The 19,361-nt window shown below is 37.5% G+C and overlaps 2 protein-coding genes and 1 pseudogene across 2 annotated transcripts; all 3 read right to left on the bottom strand.

Annotated features, from left to right (window-relative positions):
* Nucleotides 1–2,755: 2,755 nt before the first annotated feature.
* Nucleotides 2,756–3,535, bottom strand: LOC132296297 (uncharacterized). The gene is made up of 3 exons (XM_059794507.1): nucleotides 3,211–3,535; nucleotides 3,036–3,039; nucleotides 2,756–2,945 (listed from the first exon to the last, which is right to left on the bottom strand). The coding sequence occupies exons 1-3, from the start codon at nucleotides 3,533–3,535 to the stop codon at nucleotides 2,756–2,758; spliced, it is 519 nt and encodes a 172-aa protein (XP_059650490.1).
* A 1,979-nt stretch (nucleotides 3,536–5,514) lies between these two features.
* LOC132297703 (U4 spliceosomal RNA) lies at nucleotides 5,515–5,681 on the bottom strand (annotated as a pseudogene).
* An 8,061-nt stretch (nucleotides 5,682–13,742) lies between these two features.
* Nucleotides 13,743–18,549, bottom strand: LOC132296296 (F-box/kelch-repeat protein At3g06240-like). The gene is made up of 3 exons (XM_059794506.1): nucleotides 17,964–18,549; nucleotides 17,209–17,735; nucleotides 13,743–13,913 (listed from the first exon to the last, which is right to left on the bottom strand). The coding sequence occupies exons 1-3, from the start codon at nucleotides 18,547–18,549 to the stop codon at nucleotides 13,743–13,745; spliced, it is 1,284 nt and encodes a 427-aa protein (XP_059650489.1).
* Between the last annotated feature and the right edge of the window lie 812 nt (nucleotides 18,550–19,361).

Below are 19,361 nucleotides of genomic sequence, written 5' to 3'. Positions count from 1 at the left end.
CACATGATTATTTGATGAAAAGATTCTTGATGTGTAATCTATATGTTGAAAGACAATTTGCTTTGTTTATTTCTTTTTAGAGATAAGTCTCTTGAGTTCATATTTTTCATGTGCACTAGTCAAACTCTGAGAAATTTAATTAGAAATCATTGTGAAGTTAACTAGATCATATTGCTCATAAAAGCTATAAAGGTTATTATTTAAAATAAATAAATATAGAGCATGTGTTTAAGAGAAAAATGAAAAATTTCAGTATAAAAAGAAAAGAAAAATCAAAAGAATGCTGAAAATCTTTGCTAAGGAAAATGCTACCTATTAAGACTAGTTCAAAAGCTCTTACTAGATTTTGAACAGGAGCTAATTGAGTAAAAAGAAATGAGGTGACAAGTTGAAATAGGGAATTGCTGTCTACTTTTTAGAGTGAAAGCCGCCTTGCTTAGAAAAGTTTGCTCAAAACAATCTTATCTTGATGCTTTTCGATCAATATGGTTTATACAATTGATCAATGTCATTTGATTGAAATTTGATGAGATTGGATTGCACACACACACATGTGAACTTGCTAGGCAAATTTCTATATCTTCATAAAAATTGCAAGTTGAATTTCATGTTGTGATTGCATAATTGAGAATTGATTTAATTCAATAATTTGTGGGGTCTAAAAATTGTGTTTTAAAATTCTCTTGAATTCTTCAGAAATTTTTGGATCTCATATGTGCTTGAAATTCATGAAAATTGATATCTCATTATTTTTGTTCAAATATCAAAAAAGTAAAAAAAGTGAAAAATGAAAACAATCCAAAAAGATTTTCCTTTTAGTTTTTATTAGGAATTTTTTGTTTTTGATTGGATGGAGATATCAAGTGTGTGATTTTGAACTTGATTGGTTTATTTATCTAGTGGATGAAACTTGTATTATCTTGGATACTTGTCTTTGATTCTATTGCTACTATATATCATCATGTTTTTGTGCTTATTGCCATATCTTATGCATTGAATGATAGTTTTTTTTTTTTTTTTTTCCCCTTTTGTTGTTAATTCTCCCACATTAATTCTTTTCCTTCTTTGTTGAGCTTTATTTGTCAATTTGTAACAAAAAGGGGGAGAATATGCATCATTGATTATTGAGGGAGAGAGTTTCTAGAATTGAGGGGGAGATATTTATATGTTGATATTCACATATTGATATATGCTGATTGTTTATCTTTCTTGATTAAGCTTCACGGGTAGTGTTGTTGAGCTAATGTATAGATTACAGGTTGTTACATGTTTTGAAGCTTCATGAGATTTAAGAAAGATTCTGTTTTATTTCTTTGACAATCATTGTAATTTGTTTTTTCTGCTTTGGGTAGATTACATGTTGTTTTTAGGGTTTTGTCACGAAATTGCCAAAGGGGGAGATTGTGAAATATATATTTTGGAAAAATTGTGAAAAATATATATATTGTATATTGGCTAATTTCGTTGTCAAAACAAGTTCGATCGAGTTGTAATTTTTTAGTTCTAAAATTCGAGTTTAAAGATCGGATGCGGATTTGAAGATGTTCAAGTGTTCATGGGTTGCTACACTCTGAGTTGATGAGAACAATGCTTTAAAAAGGTATGTGAGTGAGTGAGAACACTTAGGGAGTTTAGAAGGCTAAAGGAAACAGAGATTTCTATTTTGTCTTTTGGGAACCGGTAGGAATATCTTTGAACCGGTAGGAAACATTGGTTAGCACAAGGTTTGGTGACTGCCAATATTGAACCGGTAGGAGAAATGGGAACCAGTAGCCAAAGACGTCAGAAAGGCTTCTAACCTTCTTGAACCGGTAGCCAATTTGGGAATCAGTAGCACTTGAACCAGTAGCCAATTTGGGAACCAATAGCAAGAGTCCTGATAGTATTAGAACTTTCAGTTTCCTGTTCTAATTGTTTCCTTTTTTATTCCAACTTTCTTCTAAGTCCTATGCACAAAATTTTCTATATTTTTAGAGGGATTAGGAGAGTCTAAACTCTATATTAATCTTGTCATACATATAGGTTTATTCATAACTTTTGCCTAGAAAATTCAAATCTAATTGAGAGCCTTTTTGAGAGATATTTTTATTCAGAAAATCAATCTAATTTTTCTGATTTTATTTTTGAGAGCACACACATAAATACAAGAGTGATTTAGGAGTGTTATTCTCTATCTCAATGGAATTGAAGTATAATTGAAGATTCAGAAATTCCGGAAAAGCAGAATTCATTCGTTCTTCGTCAAATTCAGATCTAGAAGAAAAGGAGTGAAGCGATCACACTTTGAAGGGGTCAGAGCATTCGTGGAGTGTTGTCTGATCTACTTGCAACTCTTTTACAGAGATCGAGAGTAAGCTTGAGGTCGAGAGTTGTTGGACGGGGGAGTCGCAAAGCCAAGGATTGTCAGCAATTGATTTTTGATAGAACGATAGGGTGTGAGACTGAGTCAAAGTTCGGTATACTTTGCTTCAAACATAGTAGATCGTTCATCTCAGGACTGCGGAGTCTAACGAGGTTTTTCCTGTTACAATTGGTCTATTCTACCAATTGAGGTTTCCTCGATAAAATCCTGGTGTCATCTCTCAAACTCTATTTACTTTACTTGCACTTTATTTTTGCTGTGTGATTTGATTTTAGTTTTATTTCGATAAAATTAAAATAAATATAAATTAGATAAAAGAGCAAGTTAAATATATTTACCATCCTCTAAGTTATCTATCAATATTATATTCCACAACCATTTCGCTGCGCACACTCAACAGTCACTTATGCATAGACAGCCTTCCAGTACTCCCATGGACAGACTAGTGCCATTTTCAAGAGGAGGCAGGGGAACTGATTGGAACAGCTCGTCATCGAAGTTAAAAGAAACTATTTGATCAGGTCTTCTGCCATCTTGGCAGACCCAATAAAGACCTCCATTGAGATAGGTGGGAAATGTCAACCTACAAAATAAATAAGGACCATCACCAATTTGCTACCATGATCCGGTCCCAAGTGTGTATATTTCAGGCTTCCTACCACCATGTACTTGCCTGCCTTTGGAATGACAAATCCAATGATGAAACATTCTAATCAATGGAGGTCTTTATTGGGTCTGCCAAGATGGCACGGCATTGGATTTGTCATTCCATCACCCAAACCCACAACCATACATATATTTGCCATTCTCATCACCCAAAAAAACCATTGGAACGTCTATATACTCACCCGTAATTGGATTACACACAACAACAGGCTTGTCGTATATTAGTTCAGACAAGCAAAGGAAACCATTGCATGAATTCACAATGTTGAATACATAATCTCGGGGGTAAAACTTGGCACGGCATTTCCTTTTAACCGGACTGCCTTTAGGGAGGCAACCCTTTTGGGCTTTCCAAGCTACAACGGCACGCAACATGTCAACATTGCGCAATGGGATCTTCAATTTGGTTTCAAGCTTCATTTTACCACGACGGTCACAGTGAACAAATTTGTTACTACTCTCAGGGTCAACCAAGTAAAGCGTTCTTGACACAAGTGTTGATTCCATTAAATCAACGGAGGTTCGGAGCAGAGCACTGGGTTCTGCCCGCGCAAAGTGCAGCTTGGCGAAATGAGGGTCAGAAATTAGAGTGACCCAAGTTTTGCATACGCACTTGCAAATGAGAATACTCTTTACAGGGAGTCCTATCAGAAAATGTGACTTGGAAAGTCTGTGATGGAACAACCCAAAATCTGAATTTGTTCATCATGGGACTTGTCTGATTGTTTTCCCTCTTTCTGGGTTGAATCTAATTGTCGATCCATGGCTCAATTCTATAAATCTATGGAAATGGATTCGGAGGTCAACAAAATGAGGAAAGAAAGAAATTGAAGACTGTGAAATAGCTCCAAGCAAAAAAACCTTAGAAACAAATTAGATACTACGAAATAGTAAAATAAGAGTGGAATTGACACAAACAAAACCCTAGTTACCAACAAGTTACATACTCTGCAATATTAAAGTTAAACTGCTAAAAATATTGTCGAATATTTACGCGCATAATGTCATCTAATTTTTCAAAACCATTCTCATTACGTTCCAATAATTGATTGATATTCTCAACTTGATCATGTTTAAAAATTTCAATTCTTTTAGATTAATTTCCAAGACCCATGAAGGGCGACTTCCCACCACGACTTGAGTCAGTCCTGTATTATTAACGGCGCAAGTGTAATTCCAAAGAAATTGTTTGCAGTAAGAGTCAAAACTCAAACATCATATTCATGAGACACCACATATAATTAACAATAAAAAAATTGGTTAGGAAATAGAGCTTTGGCATATTTTTCATCCAAACATAAATGTTATTGTGTGGTAGTGTTGTTGAGTAGAATAGTGAACTTCAGGTGCACAGACAAAATAAACACATGATGCAAACCACCAATTAAAGAACCGTTTGGCAACCATTTCTCCTTTGTACAAAATTGTTTCCGTCAAGAATTTTTTTTTTTTTTTTTTTTTTTGCGTCCGCTGCACATTCATGGGCATGTATATTACACGAACGGTCTGGATGTGCAACGGGCGCAATTACGTCGAGCCTTAAGGATTGAATCCACCAAAAAAAAAAAAAAAAAAATGGTATTATGGTTGTGCCTTACTCGGCAAAGCATCTTCCCAAACCATAAAAAGGTACCAAAAACTACTCAATTTAAGAAAAATATAAACTTTTAGGAACTTGTTATTCTCCATATTATGGAGCATCTATCCAATTTTCAAAGTATCCAACCTCCATGAACCTTCCAGCAAATGTATACTTGCTCAACATACTCCTCAACCTTCAGATATAACTTCAATTATAAAGTAGTTGTTTAAGCGTATATCTTGGCTGCTGCATAACTTCCCTTGCTGGTGCTTCCTCCACCCGATGAACTATTCAAATCAAGCAGCTTCTCCTTGGATTGCTCCACCAATGAAAGAGGTAGAGTCTCTCCTGGCATTTTAAATTTTGCGCACCTACATCAAGAATTATAATGTGAAGAGCATATTATTCGAATAGATATCAATTCATATCTTCTAACTAATTGTGCCATCAAAATTTACACGAAAGACTGCCTTATACTCATTTCTTCAGAAAATAGCACAAAAATAATTGTTCCTATATATTAATTCTTCAGTTTCACCATTATGGTTCGTTATATAATAAACATATCACAAGAAGTAAATCAATGCAACATGATTATGTCAATTTCATGGATCAGAGTCTAAAGAAGAAATATTGGCATTCACTTGAAGCAACATTCCATGGAGACAAATTTGTTTAGAAGAATCATTTTACACTTCGCATAATTCTCCACAACTTCTTGAGAACTAGCACAGATATATATCGGATATGTTGCTTTCTCCTATTTATTTTCTGTTAGACAATTTGCACAAATAAATTAAAGACGTAATGTTTCAGTTAGGCAATAAAGAAAATTTCCAAATCAATAAATCATCATTGTCATCGTCGTTGTCATCCTTACCTTAATCCCATATGAATGGGGTCAACATTTTATAGGGCTTTACCCAAGAAAGATACCTTCCAGAGATTCTTAACGGCCAGGGGCTAAACCCAGGCCAAAGAGGGAGGGGGTTAGGATATAGTTTTCAACCAGCAATTGACGTGCTTCGGTTAGAACCTCACTAGTTGTATCATTGCACCAACCGCAAAGATGATTTGACATTGATTTTCCATATCAATAAGTCAAATCACTTAATAGTGGTAGTTTTCAACTAAGACAATTTTATAAGTAATTCAAGAACAAAAAATGTAAAGTTTTTCTCCTTTCGATTAATCTTCCAGGTGGTTATTAGAATGGTACAATTCATATAACACATGTTATCAATTATCCAAAAAATATATATATGTATAACACAAGTCATAAGCTAAAAGGAATATTTTATAGGACACGTTAGTAGACCAACTATGCTGTATGGGGCGGAGTGTTGGTCCCTAAAAAAAAAAACGAGAACAACGCCTTCATGTAGCAGAAATGACAATGATAAGTGGAGTGACTACAAAAATAGGGTCACTAATGAAAGTGTGAGGGAAATTAGTTGTAACCGTGCAGCACCCACTGGGAAGAAAATTCGAAAGAATAGACTTAGATAATGTTAAAAGATATAAAAACCGAATAAGTAAGAACCCAAAAGGCAAAAAAAGAAAAAAGAAAAAAAATAAAAGAATCAACCAGGAGTTTTTACCCAAAAGAATGGACTCCTTAAACCCACCCACCCATGTTCGAAGCTTAAGGAGGGTAAAAGTAGCGTTACCTAAGGCTATCAAACAGCCGTAAGCATCCGTTCGATCATTGAAGAACTTCTAAATCCATCTAATCACAATCCCTAAAGTTCTGAAAAGATCAACGAGCTCTCTCAAACGCCACAACCCCATGGACCATGTCATCACCCATCATACTTATCAAGAATTTCTTGTGGCAAACATTTTGCAACTTAATTTATTATAGTCCTTTACATTATTTATATTCAAAAACTAATTATACAATTCCTTAGAGGGGGTGTGAGTACCAATTAAGAAAAAAAGAAACTAATTATAGACCATTTTCAGTAATATGACTGCATTTTTTCAAAAGAAATGCAAGATAAAACAAAATAAAATAAAATGGTAGTTTAGTAAGATAATATAGTTTTATCTCCACTTTGATATGAACCAACCCAGTGGAACGTCATCAATAAAACGATAAAGAGAGTGCAGATAAATTTTTTATTGACTAAATGATGCAGCCTGTAGGACAAATAAGCACTCTGATACCAAATTGTTGCAGAAGATAAAGAAGAGAAGGAGAAGGAGAAGGAAGAGAAAAGAGGATAATAAAGAATGATTAGGGGCACAAACATAACCTTCATGTTTCTTGATGTTTTTTTTTTTTTTTTTTCATTATTTGTTTTCTGTGTTCCATTTTCGGTATTTTCCAACTGTGTCCATACTATGCTTAACGTCATGTGAAGCCCGTAACTCTAAATCTCCACATGGAAAACTGCAACATAAATACAGGTGCTATATGACCCTTCTAGGCATAGCACATGAGCCTGATGAGTTGACCAATTTCCTCTACCCCGCTTCTTCCGCTTCTCTTTCTTTCACTATTCCCACCTAGTTCCCCGGCTTTGGTTTCTTGGCCGGGATAGCAAGAACCATCGCTTAGTAATCTAGTCGGCTCTCCACAAGCTTCTCAATACCACCATAACATAAGAAAGTGGTGTATTGCATAAGCCCCTTCACTAATCTAGGTCCGACTTTCTTGTGGTGCAAGTAGTGGTCTTCAACTAAATAGGTAGCGAGACTCACCTCAATTGCAGGAATTGTTGTAGTACTGTAGTTCAATACTTTTTACTAATAATTGCAAAATACATAAAATTAAAAAAGTTCATTATCTAGGTTGTTAGAAGGGAAAACTGAAAATAGACCTGACTATTGTCAACATTTTACACAAAGTGGCTGCTTTCAAGCTTGAATAAATATTTGGCACTTGCGTTTCATAAATTAATATTTTTTTTATTAGAAAGTTTATTTTATGAATCAACATAAAAGTTCAATATATGTCTTGCCTTACTCGCATATGAATGGCGTTGGCCACCTGAATTCTGTCTCCATTGCTTTCTATAACCCGTCATATCACCTACTATGTATAATTTTTAAAGTCATTTCTAATAACTACATCCCACATTATTTGTTTGGCCCTCTCTATCTCTTACCTTCTATGGAAATTAAACTTCCTCTTTTAACAAGGGAAAATGAATTGTACACTAAAATTCTAGAACACTAAACTTAATCCCCCTATGCAATAATGATGTTTGACAATTCATGGAAATTTGACATATTAAAGACAAGTTGCTCCAGTTAAAAATAAAAATAAAAATAAAAATAAAAAAACCAAAAACAAGTTTCAAAGACAACAAGCTCTTTAATATACTTGGATATATGTACACTTTTGTTCTTCCAAAACTGTTTTAATGAGTTACATACTGTAAGGATATAAAGATAAAGAAAAAATGAGTTATTGTGCATTATATAAGCATGAAAAAGATAAATTAGCACCATCAAGATGAAAAGGGAAACACAGGGATAAAAACAAAATTGCAAAATATAAAATGTATGACAAACTATCCTTTGCGTGAAGGACTGTAAGTTGTAAATCCAATGATCCAAATAAGGACAGCTCATCCATATGAATGAACGAATCAATGCTTAAGTTGAAGAGACCACTGCTAGCCGCCATTGCTAACTCTACAAAAGCACTATCAAACACGGTGCCTCCTACAGCATGTTGAAGTTATCATTTATGTAACGACCCAAGCTGATGCCAAAATTTAAAAAAAAAATTCGGCATAACCTCCCCTAAAAATAGTCCTTCAACAACCTGTCCCAATACACAAAACACATAATATACCTCATCATAGTTCCTCTCATGGTGGAACATCCACACACCAATTAATCTAAATTATCATAATTACAGTCCCAAAATACATGGTTAAGATTTAAAGTCCCTATCTTACAACATTACATGATACAATTGCATGGAAATATATACCATAATTCCATTAGTTTCATTTACATCAAACAAAAGATAAGTTCGTTCTTAAGTTACAAGGCCATGAATACTAACTTAATTACATTTCCACAACTATGAATATACATAGAACGGTCAAAATACAAAATAGCAAACAACCTTCTAACAACTTTCAAGCTTGAGGTGGATTGTCGTCCACCGGTTCATTTCCAAGACCTGAAAAAAAATAATATAAATAGTAGGGTGAGCATAAAGCTCAGCAGGTGACACTTAAGACACACATCTTGTGTCCTTGTGAATCCAAACAAAGCATAGGCCAATGGGAAATGGGGATCATACAATGTTGGGAAATAATACAGCATAACGATTTAATCTCAAGTATATCCAATGAAATGCAATGAGATGCAATGCATGCTAGTGTCGCTCCCCATTTTCATAATCCAAAACATCGTTTCTAAACTGTTAATACAGCCCGCCCTTTGGTAGTCCCGCCGCGACACGAGAGGAGGATTGGCTAGTGTCCCTGACCCTTGGTAACCCCGCGGAGTCATTATGGGGCCCAGCTAGCTCAACCACGCTAAGGCGACTCCCTAGTCCCCTCTAAGCTATATTAACCTCCAGCCCATTAGTAACCCCGCATCGACCGAGTTTCACATAAAACCATTTCATCAAAAACACATCCCTAAAATTCCCCATATTTATTTCAAGAACAATTTCCCCCATTTCATGCAAACCCAATGGTATGTGCATGTATATATGTTCCATACATTCAATGTCATGGCATTTAAAATTCTACACCATAAAATTAAACATTCAACATGTTCAACATCTCCCAAGTAATTATTAACACATTAAGATACAACAAAATACATTTAAGCATGCTTTACAGATAAAACAACTCACATTCATACACATGAATTTCTCTAGACAACATTTAAAATAATCATTGATACAATTAACTTCTAATTAAGCATGCTTGGCACAACAAAGGAGTATAACTCACAATGGAACAAGGAGGTAGTGGATTAAGGTGTCCCTACCTCAAATTTGCACAAAACCCTTAAAATGGGTCTTGAATTTCGAACTCCAAGGAGAGTACCAAATCTGGAATTGTTCGTATGGATGCGTAGAGCTCGTTGTAGGCTTCGTTTTCCCTCAAACAGCACCTTAATCTGATAAGAGATGAGAGAGAAATTAAGCCTTGAAGCTTTGAAGAACAAAAAAAAAGAAAAGAAAAGAGAGCTACTAGACGAGAGAGAGAGTGATACGCAGAGAGGAAGAGATAAGTCATTATATTGGCTTATAATTCATGTGGGCCCCACAGGTGAATAAAATTTTATTTAACTTTAACATATATATATATATATATATATATATATATAAAGTCAAAACATTACATTCTCCCTAACTTTAAAAAATATTTCGCCCCCGAAATCAAGCCATACCTGAGAGAGAAAACAATTCTGGATACTTGGGGCGAACCTCCTATTCGAGCTCCCAAGTAGCCTCCTTGACTCTGTGGTGTCTCCAAAGGACTTTCACCATTGGTATCGTCTTGTTCCTCAACACCTTCTGTTGTGTGTCAAGAATCTGAACTGGTCATTCCTCGTAGGAAACATCCTCATCAATGTCTACATCAACCCAACTCAAAATGTGAGATGGATCTGGCTCGTACTTCCGTAACATTGATACGTAAAAGACATTGCGGACCCTGTCCAACTGTGGCGGCAAAGCAAGTTTGTAGGTAACCTCTCCTACTCGGTCCAAAATCTCAAATGGTCCAATAAATCGTGGCGACAACTTGCCACTTTTCGCAAATCTCATCAATCCTTTCCATGGAGAACCCGTAGAAAAACGTGGTCTCCCACCTCAAAAGATAACGGCCGTCTCCGCTTATCCGCATAACTCTTCTGTCGGCTCTGAGCTATAAGTAACCTCTGTCTTATCAACTTAATCTTTTAAATAGTCTCGAGTACAGTGTCTGGTCCTAAGGCAACTGTCTCGCCTACCTCAATCCAACAAATAGGAGACCTACAAGGATTACCATACAACGCCTCAAATGGAGCCATCTGAATGCTTGCCTGATAACTGTTGTTGTAGGCAAATTCAATAAGTGGAAGGTGATCTTCCCAACTACCACCCAAATCAAGCACACATGCCCAAAGCATATCCTCCAAAATCTAGATAGTACTCTCCGACTGATCGTCAGTCTGTGGATGGAATGCCGTACTCAGATGCAACGCTGAGCCAAACGCTACTTGAAGTCCTTCCCAGAACTTCGAAGTGAACTTGGCATCGCTATCTGAAACAATAGTTACTGGAACTCCATGCAATCTTACAATCTCCTTCACATAAAGAACACCAAGCTTCTCTGCATCATCTGTTGCCTTAATAGGCAAAAAGTGAGCCGTCTTAGTCAATCTGTCAATGATGACCCATACGGCCTTATTGCCCCTCCATGACGATATGTTCCCATTTCTACTGCGCTACAGGCAATGGTTGCAATAAACTGGCTGGTCTCTAATGCTCGGCTTTCACCTCCTGACAGGTAAGGCATCTAGCCACAAACTGTGCAACATCTTTCTTCATCCCGTTCCACCAATACTGACGTCTCAAATTGTGATACATCTTGGTACCACCTGGATGAACTGTAAAGCAGGAAGTGTGAAACTCCTGTAAGACGTCCTCATAATAAACCGTAGGAACCACCAATAAACCCCTGAACCGTAGACCCCCATTTGCATGCAAGGCCCAATCTTTCACTGTCTCACCACTGGAGATCAAAGCGTGAATGTTATCTAAATCCGGGTCCTGTCTCTGTGACTCAATCACTAGTACAACAAGAGTAGGCTGAGCCACAAGACTAAACAAGAATGCTGGCTCACTGTCAACATCGTCATCAAAACAATACAATCCTATCTCTGCCAAATCCTTAAACATAGTTCTACGGGATTTCCGGCTTAAAGCATCTGCTACCACATTTGCCTTGCCTGGATGATACTGTAAGTCAAAATTGTAGTCCTCCAATAATTCAACCCATCTTCTCTGTTTATTGTTCAAGTCCTTTTAGGAGAAAATGTACTTGAGACTTTTATGATTCGAGTGCACCTCGAATCTCTCACCATACAAGTAATGTCTCCAACATTTCAAGGCAAATACAACTACCGTTAACTCCAAATCATGAGTAGGGTAGTTAAGCTCGTGAGTCTTCAACTGTCGAGACCCATAAGCTACTATTCTACCATCCTGCATCAACACACATCCCAAACCATCACGGGAAGCATCACAATATAACACTTAACCCAAGCCACGCTCAGATATCACCAACACTGGAGCTGTAGTCAATCTTGTCTTCAATTCCTGAAAAGATAACTCACAGGCTTCATTCCACGTAAACTTTATCCCTTTCCGGGTCAAACGGGTCATAGGAGCTGCCAAACGGGAAAAATCCTTCGCAAATCTCTGATAATAACCCGCTAGGCCAAGGAAACTCCGAATCTCAAAAACATTCTTGGGTTGCTCCCAATTCAAAACTGCTTCAACCTTTGACGGATCTACTGACACTCCACCTTCTGAAACAATATGCCCCAAAAATTTCACCTCCTGTAACCAAAACTCACATTTCTCATATTTGGTATACAATCGGTGCTCCCGCAAAATCTGTAAAATAATACTTAAATGGATCTCGTGCTCCTCCTGAGATCGTGAATACACAAGAATGTCATCCACGAAAACTATCACAAACCGGTCCAAGTAATCGTGAAAGACTCGGTTCATTAAGTCCATGAATGTCGCTGGCGCATTAGTCAAGCCAAAAGGCATAACAAGGAACTCATAGTGTCCATACCGTGTACGGAATGCTGTCTTCGGGATATCCTCATCCCTAACCCGCAACTGATAATAGCTAAACCTCAAGTCAATCTTCGAGAAACAACTGGCTCTCCTCAACTGATCAAATAAATCATCTATCCTTGGCAAATGATACTTATTCTTGATGGTGGCACGATTCAACTTCCGGTAATCAATGCACAACCTCAAAGAACCATCTTTCTTCTTGGTAAACAAAACCGGTGCACCCCATGGTGACACACTCGGTCGGATGAAACCCTTCATCCTCAAATCATCAAGCTGCCTTTTTAATTCTTCTAATTCAACTGGTGACATATGATACGGTGCCATAGAAATCAGCGCGGTACCTGGTATTAACTCAATAAAGAACTCCACTTCTCGGTGTGAAGGCAACTATGTCAAATCCTCTGGAAACACATCCAGAAAATCACGAACAACTGCAGGATAATCTTCTTCCACAACATCATCCTCTTTGGCTATAAGGCTAGCCAAAAAGTAATCACCACAACTCTGTCCACGAATTCCATAAAACGATGAAATGTGGGAATCACTCCGATCTCCCACGAAAAAGAAACAGTCTCCCTCGGGAGTACAAACTGTAACCCTTCCTTTGTAACAGTCGATCGTGGCATGAAAGGAAGCTAACCAATCCATCCCGAGAATGGCATCAAAGCTAGTCATCTTCAGGAGGATAAAGTCAAACACAAAAGTCCGCCCGGCTATCACAATGGAACAGTCCCTCACGACTCAGCTCAAAGACACTGAAACTCCAACTGGCGTATCAACACACAACGCCCGATCCATAAAACTAACCTCTAACCCCGATGTAAGTGCAAATGATGATGAAATGAAAGAATGAGATGCACCAGAATCAAACAAAACACGGGTCCAAGAACCAAACATTGGAAATATACCTCAGAGAACTGAAGATCCAGGAGATACATCAGTCAGTGCAAGGGCAAAGACACGCCCCTACGGTGCCTGTGCGTGTGAACTACTAATCTGAACACCAGACTGTTGTGCCGACATAGTAGGAGTATCCCTCCTAGCTGGTCGTGAACCATAAGAAGACAAGGCAGGCTGTGATGGTGGCAATGGTCTGAAACTTGATTGAACCGTAACCGACTGTGACGGCCTCTGCCACTAGTGGTGCCTGCTCCCTGACTCGGACAGTCCCAAATCAAATGGCCCTACTGGCCATACCCATAACAAGCCTTCGGAGCTGAACAAACTGAAGTCAATCTCATAGGACAATTGGACTTGTAATGTCCAGGCTGCTGGCACTGAAAGCAAACAACTACACTCCTATCAGACCCAGCTGGCAACGGAGTGGTAGGAGCAGACCTTGCAGACTGCTACCCCTGAAACTGAAATGAACCACTCTTGTTCCTCTTCCAAGAAGATCCCTCTGAAGATGGCCCTGTACCCCTCTTTTGCTTCAACTGTTCTCTTCTTGCATCCTTCTCTTTATTATCAGCCTCCAACATCAAAGCCCTTTCCACTGCTTCAGAATAAACCTTAATGAACTATTCCGTGATCAACGGCCTCATCCGATCATTAACACCAGAAACAAACTTCAGAGTCTTGTTAACTTCATCTCTCACCATTTTTGGAGCAAAGCGAGAAAATGAAGTGAACTTGTTCTCATATTCCGCCACTGACATGCTCCCTTGAATAAGGTTATGAAACTGGTCTTGTAACTCCCATCTTTTGGAAAGCGGAAAGTACTTTTCATAAAACAATTCCTTAAACTTGTACCAACTCATCTCTTCCACCTTGTACCGGGTCGTAACCGACTTCCACCATAGTTTGGCATTCTTAGCAAACTTATAAGTAGCTAGGATGATCTTCAAATGATCCTCCGTCGTATCCATAGAAGTCAATTGAGTTTCAACTTGCTCCATGTAGTCATCTTCTATCATTGGATCCGCACTACCCTCAAACATAACCGGCATCAGTTGAGAAAACCCCTTAATAATCTTGAGACGCTTCTGAGCTGGCATCTCCTCAACTTGAACTGTAGATTGTGGTGCCGACCGCGACTGAGCAGCAATCGTTACCCTCACGGCATTTTGCAACAAACGATTCAATTCCAATGCCACAGAATCTTCACCCACTTCTACGGGTGCTTCAACATTATCCCTCCTTGTGGGGACAACTCTCGGGAGAATCAAGTCCCTAAGAAGTGTGTCCTCATCATTTAGCTCCTCTGGATTGGAGTTGGAGCTCTCGCCAACATCACCCCTAGTCGGCCTGGAGCCAACTTCCCTTTGTTCCTCACGCCGTGACATCGTGCTACAAAACGAGAAAACGGTTCAATGACATAACACTAAAGTCCACTATAGACAACTCAATGTGAAATGATGTCGTAATAACACTTAGCATGCAAAACCATGCAAGAAACATTTTACCATAGACATTCAAGCACGTAAGCACATAAGTAGTTAAGTATGCTTGTTCAAGTAATAAGCAAGTAGTAAATAGTCAATACACAATGAAATCAACATCCCATGCAATCCCATGTGCACTGATACCAAATTTGTAACGACCCAAGCTGATGCCAAAATTTTAAAAAAAAATTCGGCATAACCTCCCCTAAAAATGTTCCTTCAACAACCTGTCCCAATACACAAAACACATAATATACTCTAGCATCCCATTCATCCGTTCATTATACCTCATCATAGTTCCTCTCATGGTAGAACATCCACACACCAATTAATCTAAATTATCATAATTACAGTCCCAAAATACATGGTTAAGATTTAAAGTCCCTGTCTTATAACATTACATGATACAATTGCATGGAAATATATACCATAATTCCATTAGTTTCATTTACATCAAACAAAAGATAAGTTCGTTCTTAAATTACAAAGCCATGACTACTAACTTAGTTACATTTCCACAACTATGAATATACATAGAACGGTCAAAATATGAAATAGCAAACAACCTTCTAACAACTTTCAAGCTTGAGGTGGATTGTCGTCCACCGGTTCATTTCCAAGACCTGAAAAAAAATAATATAAATAGTAGGGTGAGCATAAAGCTCAGAAGGTGACACTTAAGACATACATCTTGTGTCCTTGTGAATCCAAACAAAGCATAGGCCAATGGGAAATGGGGATCATACAATGTCGGGAAATAATATAGCATAACGATTTAATCTCAAGTATATCCAATGAAATGCAATGAGATGCAATGTATGCTAGTGTCGTTCCCCATTTTCATAATCCAAAACATCGTTTCTAAACTGTTAATACAGCCCGCCCTTTGGTAGCCCCGCCGCGACACGAGAAGAGGATTGGCTAGTGTCCTTGACCGTTGGTAACCCCACGGCGTCATTATGGGGCCCAGCTAGCTCAACCATACTAGGGCGACTCCCTAGTCCCCTCTAGGCTATATTAACCTCCGGCTCGTGGGTAATCCCTCAGCGACCGGGTTTCACATAAAACCATTTCATCAAAAACGCTTCCCTGAAATTCCCCATATTTATTTCAAGAACAATTTCCCCCATTTCATGCAAACCCAATGGTATGTGCATGTATATATGTTCCATACATTCAATGTTATGGTATTTAAAATTCTATACCATAAAATTAAACATTCAACATGTTCGACATCTCCCAAGTAATTATTAACACATTAAAATACAATAAAATACATTTAAGCATGCTTTACACATAAAACAACTCACATTCATACATATGAATTTCTCTAGATAACATTTTAAATAATCATTGATATAATTAACTTTTAATTAAGCATGCTTGGCACAACAAAGGAGTATAACTCACAATGGAACAAGAAGGTAGTGGATTAAGGTGTCCCTACCTCAAATTTGCACAAAACCCTTAAAATGGGTCTTGAATTTCAAACTCTAAGGAGGGCACCAAACCTGGAATTGTTCGTATGGATGCGTAGAGCTCGTCGTGAGCTTCATTTTCCCTCAAACGGTACCTTAATCCGATAAGAGATGAGAGAGAAATTAAGCCTTAAAGCTTTGAAAAACAAAAAAAAAGAAAAGAAAAGAGAGCTACTGGACGAGAGAGAGAGAGAGAGATATGCAGAGAGGAAGAGATAAGTCATTATATTGGCTTATAATTCATGTGAGCCCCACAGGTGAATAAAATTTTATTTAACTTTAATATATATATATATATATATATATATATATATATATAAAGTCAAAAACATTACAATTTACCACAGAAGAATCACATTGACTAAACATTTGGCTAATAAATAAAGCACACTAATAACAAATTTAAATTTATGGCCGAAATATTTCAAGGAACCTCTCAATGACCCTTGACCAAGTACAAATTTTGGTACATATGAAGTCCAATTTTATTCAATAAATGGCCGACAACATTGATACTTGAGAAAGGAATCGAGTAAAACTAAATTTTAAATGTTTTGAGTGTCTTAAATTCCCAATAAACCATCCAACTGTATTTATTAATTCAACATTGTAGTCCTTAGAGGTTCATGCATAACATACCAACAAGTCTTCTCACAACATGGCCACTAGAAAGATATGGTTCTGAAAGAAACTCCCCCACCCGACCACCAACCCCCCACCAAATATATATGTGTATGTGTATATATAATATTAACGGGGGATAAAAAAAAATTTAAAATTTTTTTTAAAAAAAATCTCTGTAAAGATGAAAGATCCATACACGTTCTTCATAATTTTCAAATGCAAATTAGTGATAGAAAACCAGAAAAAGTGAATAAGATATAATCATCAAAATCTATAAATATATTTTTAGTTACCAAAGTGACTGTAATTGCAAACAAGCACATCCTTACCTTGAACTGATATTTAGCACCACAGCACTCTCCAACCACAGTGTCTTTAAGTGAAATAAAGCTTGGAACATAAGCGATTGCTTCAAATTTTAATTTAACCCCATCAATCTTAAGATATCTGAATTGTGGTCCTTCAGGGTCATAATAAATCAGAGCACTTCCAGATGAATCAAATATCAATATTGCCCCATCTTTTTGGTAACTTATTGGCTGATATAAACAATTAGATGACCTCCCATCAGGCAGGCTATTGAGAGAAAACACTTTTGTCCAAAATTGTGGAGCACCATAATTGTTCAAAACCCATACGTGAACAGAATCACAACTGGAGGAGTCACTTATGCATAGACAGCCTTCTAGTACTCCCATAGACACATTAGTGTTATCATTTTCAAGAGGCGGCAAGGGAACTGATTGGAGCTGCTCGTCGTCGAAGTTAAAAGAAACTATATGATCAGATCTTCTGCCATCATGCCATACCCAATGAAGCCCTCCATTCAGATAGGTGGGAAATTTTAGGCTATAATCTGAAATGGGACCGTCACCAATATGTTTCCATGATCATGCACCGAGTGTGTATATTTCAGCCTTCCTACCGCCCCATACTTCCATATCATTGGAATCAAGAATCCAATGACGAAACATTCTAATCACCTTGTACTAATTAGTCCTTGGACTTAAGCCGAACCCACAACCGTACATATCTTTGGCATTCTCTTCACCCCTAAAAGCCATTGGAATGTTTATATACTCACCCGTGATTGGATTAAACACAACAACAGGTTTATTACGTTTTGGTTCAGACAAGCAAAGCAAACCATTGCATGAATTCACAATTTTTAACACATAATCACTGGGGTCAAACTTGGGGCAGCGCTTCCTTTTAACCCGACTGCCTTTAGGGAGGAGGGAACGCATTTGGGCATTACGAGCTATAACTTCACGAAACATGTCAACATTGCGCAATAGGATCTTCAATTTGGTTTCAAGCTTCATGTTAACATGATGGTCACAATGAACAAAATTGTTGCACCTCTCAGGCTCAACCAAGTAAAGCAATCTTGACACAAACATTGAATTAAAGGCCGTTCGAAGCACAGCACTGGGCTCTGCCCGGGCAAAGTGCAGCTTGGCGAAATGAGGGTCAGAAATTAGACTGACCCAAGTTTTGGTTACGCACTTGCAAATGAGAATATTCTTTACAGGGAGTCTTGTCAGAATACTGACCAAAATGGGACTCGGAAGATCTGTGATCGAACAACCCAATATCTGAATTTGTTCATCGTGGGACTCATCTGCTTCTTTTTCGCCTTTCTGGGTTGAGTCTAATTTTCCTTCCATGGCTTAATTCTATAAATCTATGGAAATGGATTCGGAGGTCAGTAAAATGAGGAAAGAAGAAGAAATTGAAGACTATGAAATAGCTATGGCACAAAAAGGTAATTAGAAACAAATTAGGAACTACGAAAAAGTAACAAGAGATGGCTTAGAGTTGCCTCGAACAAAACCCTATACCAACAACAAATTAGAGAGAGAGATACCTGATGGAACAAATCTTGGCACAATTCTACAAAGAGAAATGAGAAACAAGTTGAGCGGCGGGAAAAGAAAAGGACGGGAAGATGAGAATTTCGCACAGGGTTGATTTTGGGAGCGGAAAAAATTTTTCTGCTCCTCCACGGGGTACCAACTAACGATGTTACTATTAGACTACATGAGCTAGGTGGATGAATACGATGATATAGAATTATTATTTGTATTAAATTAAATTTTAGAAATTAGTAGATTTTTTATTTTTTCACCATACAAGAAGTGTGAGAAGTTAGATTAATAGATACAGAGAATCCAAATTTTTCACTCCAATATTTACCGAAGGCACTAATTCACTAGGCCATTGGGACATCGGCTAAGAAATTGATAGATGATCCTCCACCATTTATCATTTGACAGTCCACACCAATTAAAATTAATGTTTTAGGTTATTTATAAAATATTATTCTACCCTTGCTGAGCTTTTTACTTAAGGAGAGAGTATGAATTATACTCATTGTCAAGGGACGGAGCCAACATTTCAATTTAAAGAAGGCACAGTTTAATAAAAAAAACACACACACACGCACACATGTAAAAAGAAGAATTTTAAGAAGAAAAAA

Source organism: Cornus florida, unplaced genomic scaffold (genome assembly GCF_030987335.1).
Source record: "Cornus florida cultivar Cherokee Brave unplaced genomic scaffold, ASM3098733v1 CherokeeBrave_3.0.0_Hap2_Chr02, whole genome shotgun sequence".
NCBI classification, from domain to species: Eukaryota; Viridiplantae; Streptophyta; class Magnoliopsida; order Cornales; family Cornaceae; genus Cornus; species Cornus florida.
The sequence above is the reverse complement of the archived record's forward strand: the minus strand, read 5'-3'. Positions and strand labels throughout refer to the sequence as shown.

Coding starts and splice junctions, on each gene's coding strand:
- LOC132296297 (XM_059794507.1), bottom strand. CDS start 3,535: ATGGAATCAACACTTGTGTCAAGAACGCTTTACTTGGTTGACCCTGAG.
- LOC132296296 (XM_059794506.1), bottom strand. CDS start 18,549: ATGGAAGGAAAATTAGACTCAACCCAGAAAGGCGAAAAAGAAGCAGAT. Junction 17,736..17,963: donor TGTGTTTAATCCAATCACGG/GTGAGTATATAA, acceptor GTCCCATTTCAG/ATTATAGCCTAAAATTTCCC. Junction 13,914..17,208: donor GTGCTAAATATCAGTTCAAG/GTAAGGATGTGC, acceptor ATCACGGAATAG/TTCATTAAGGTTTATTCTGA.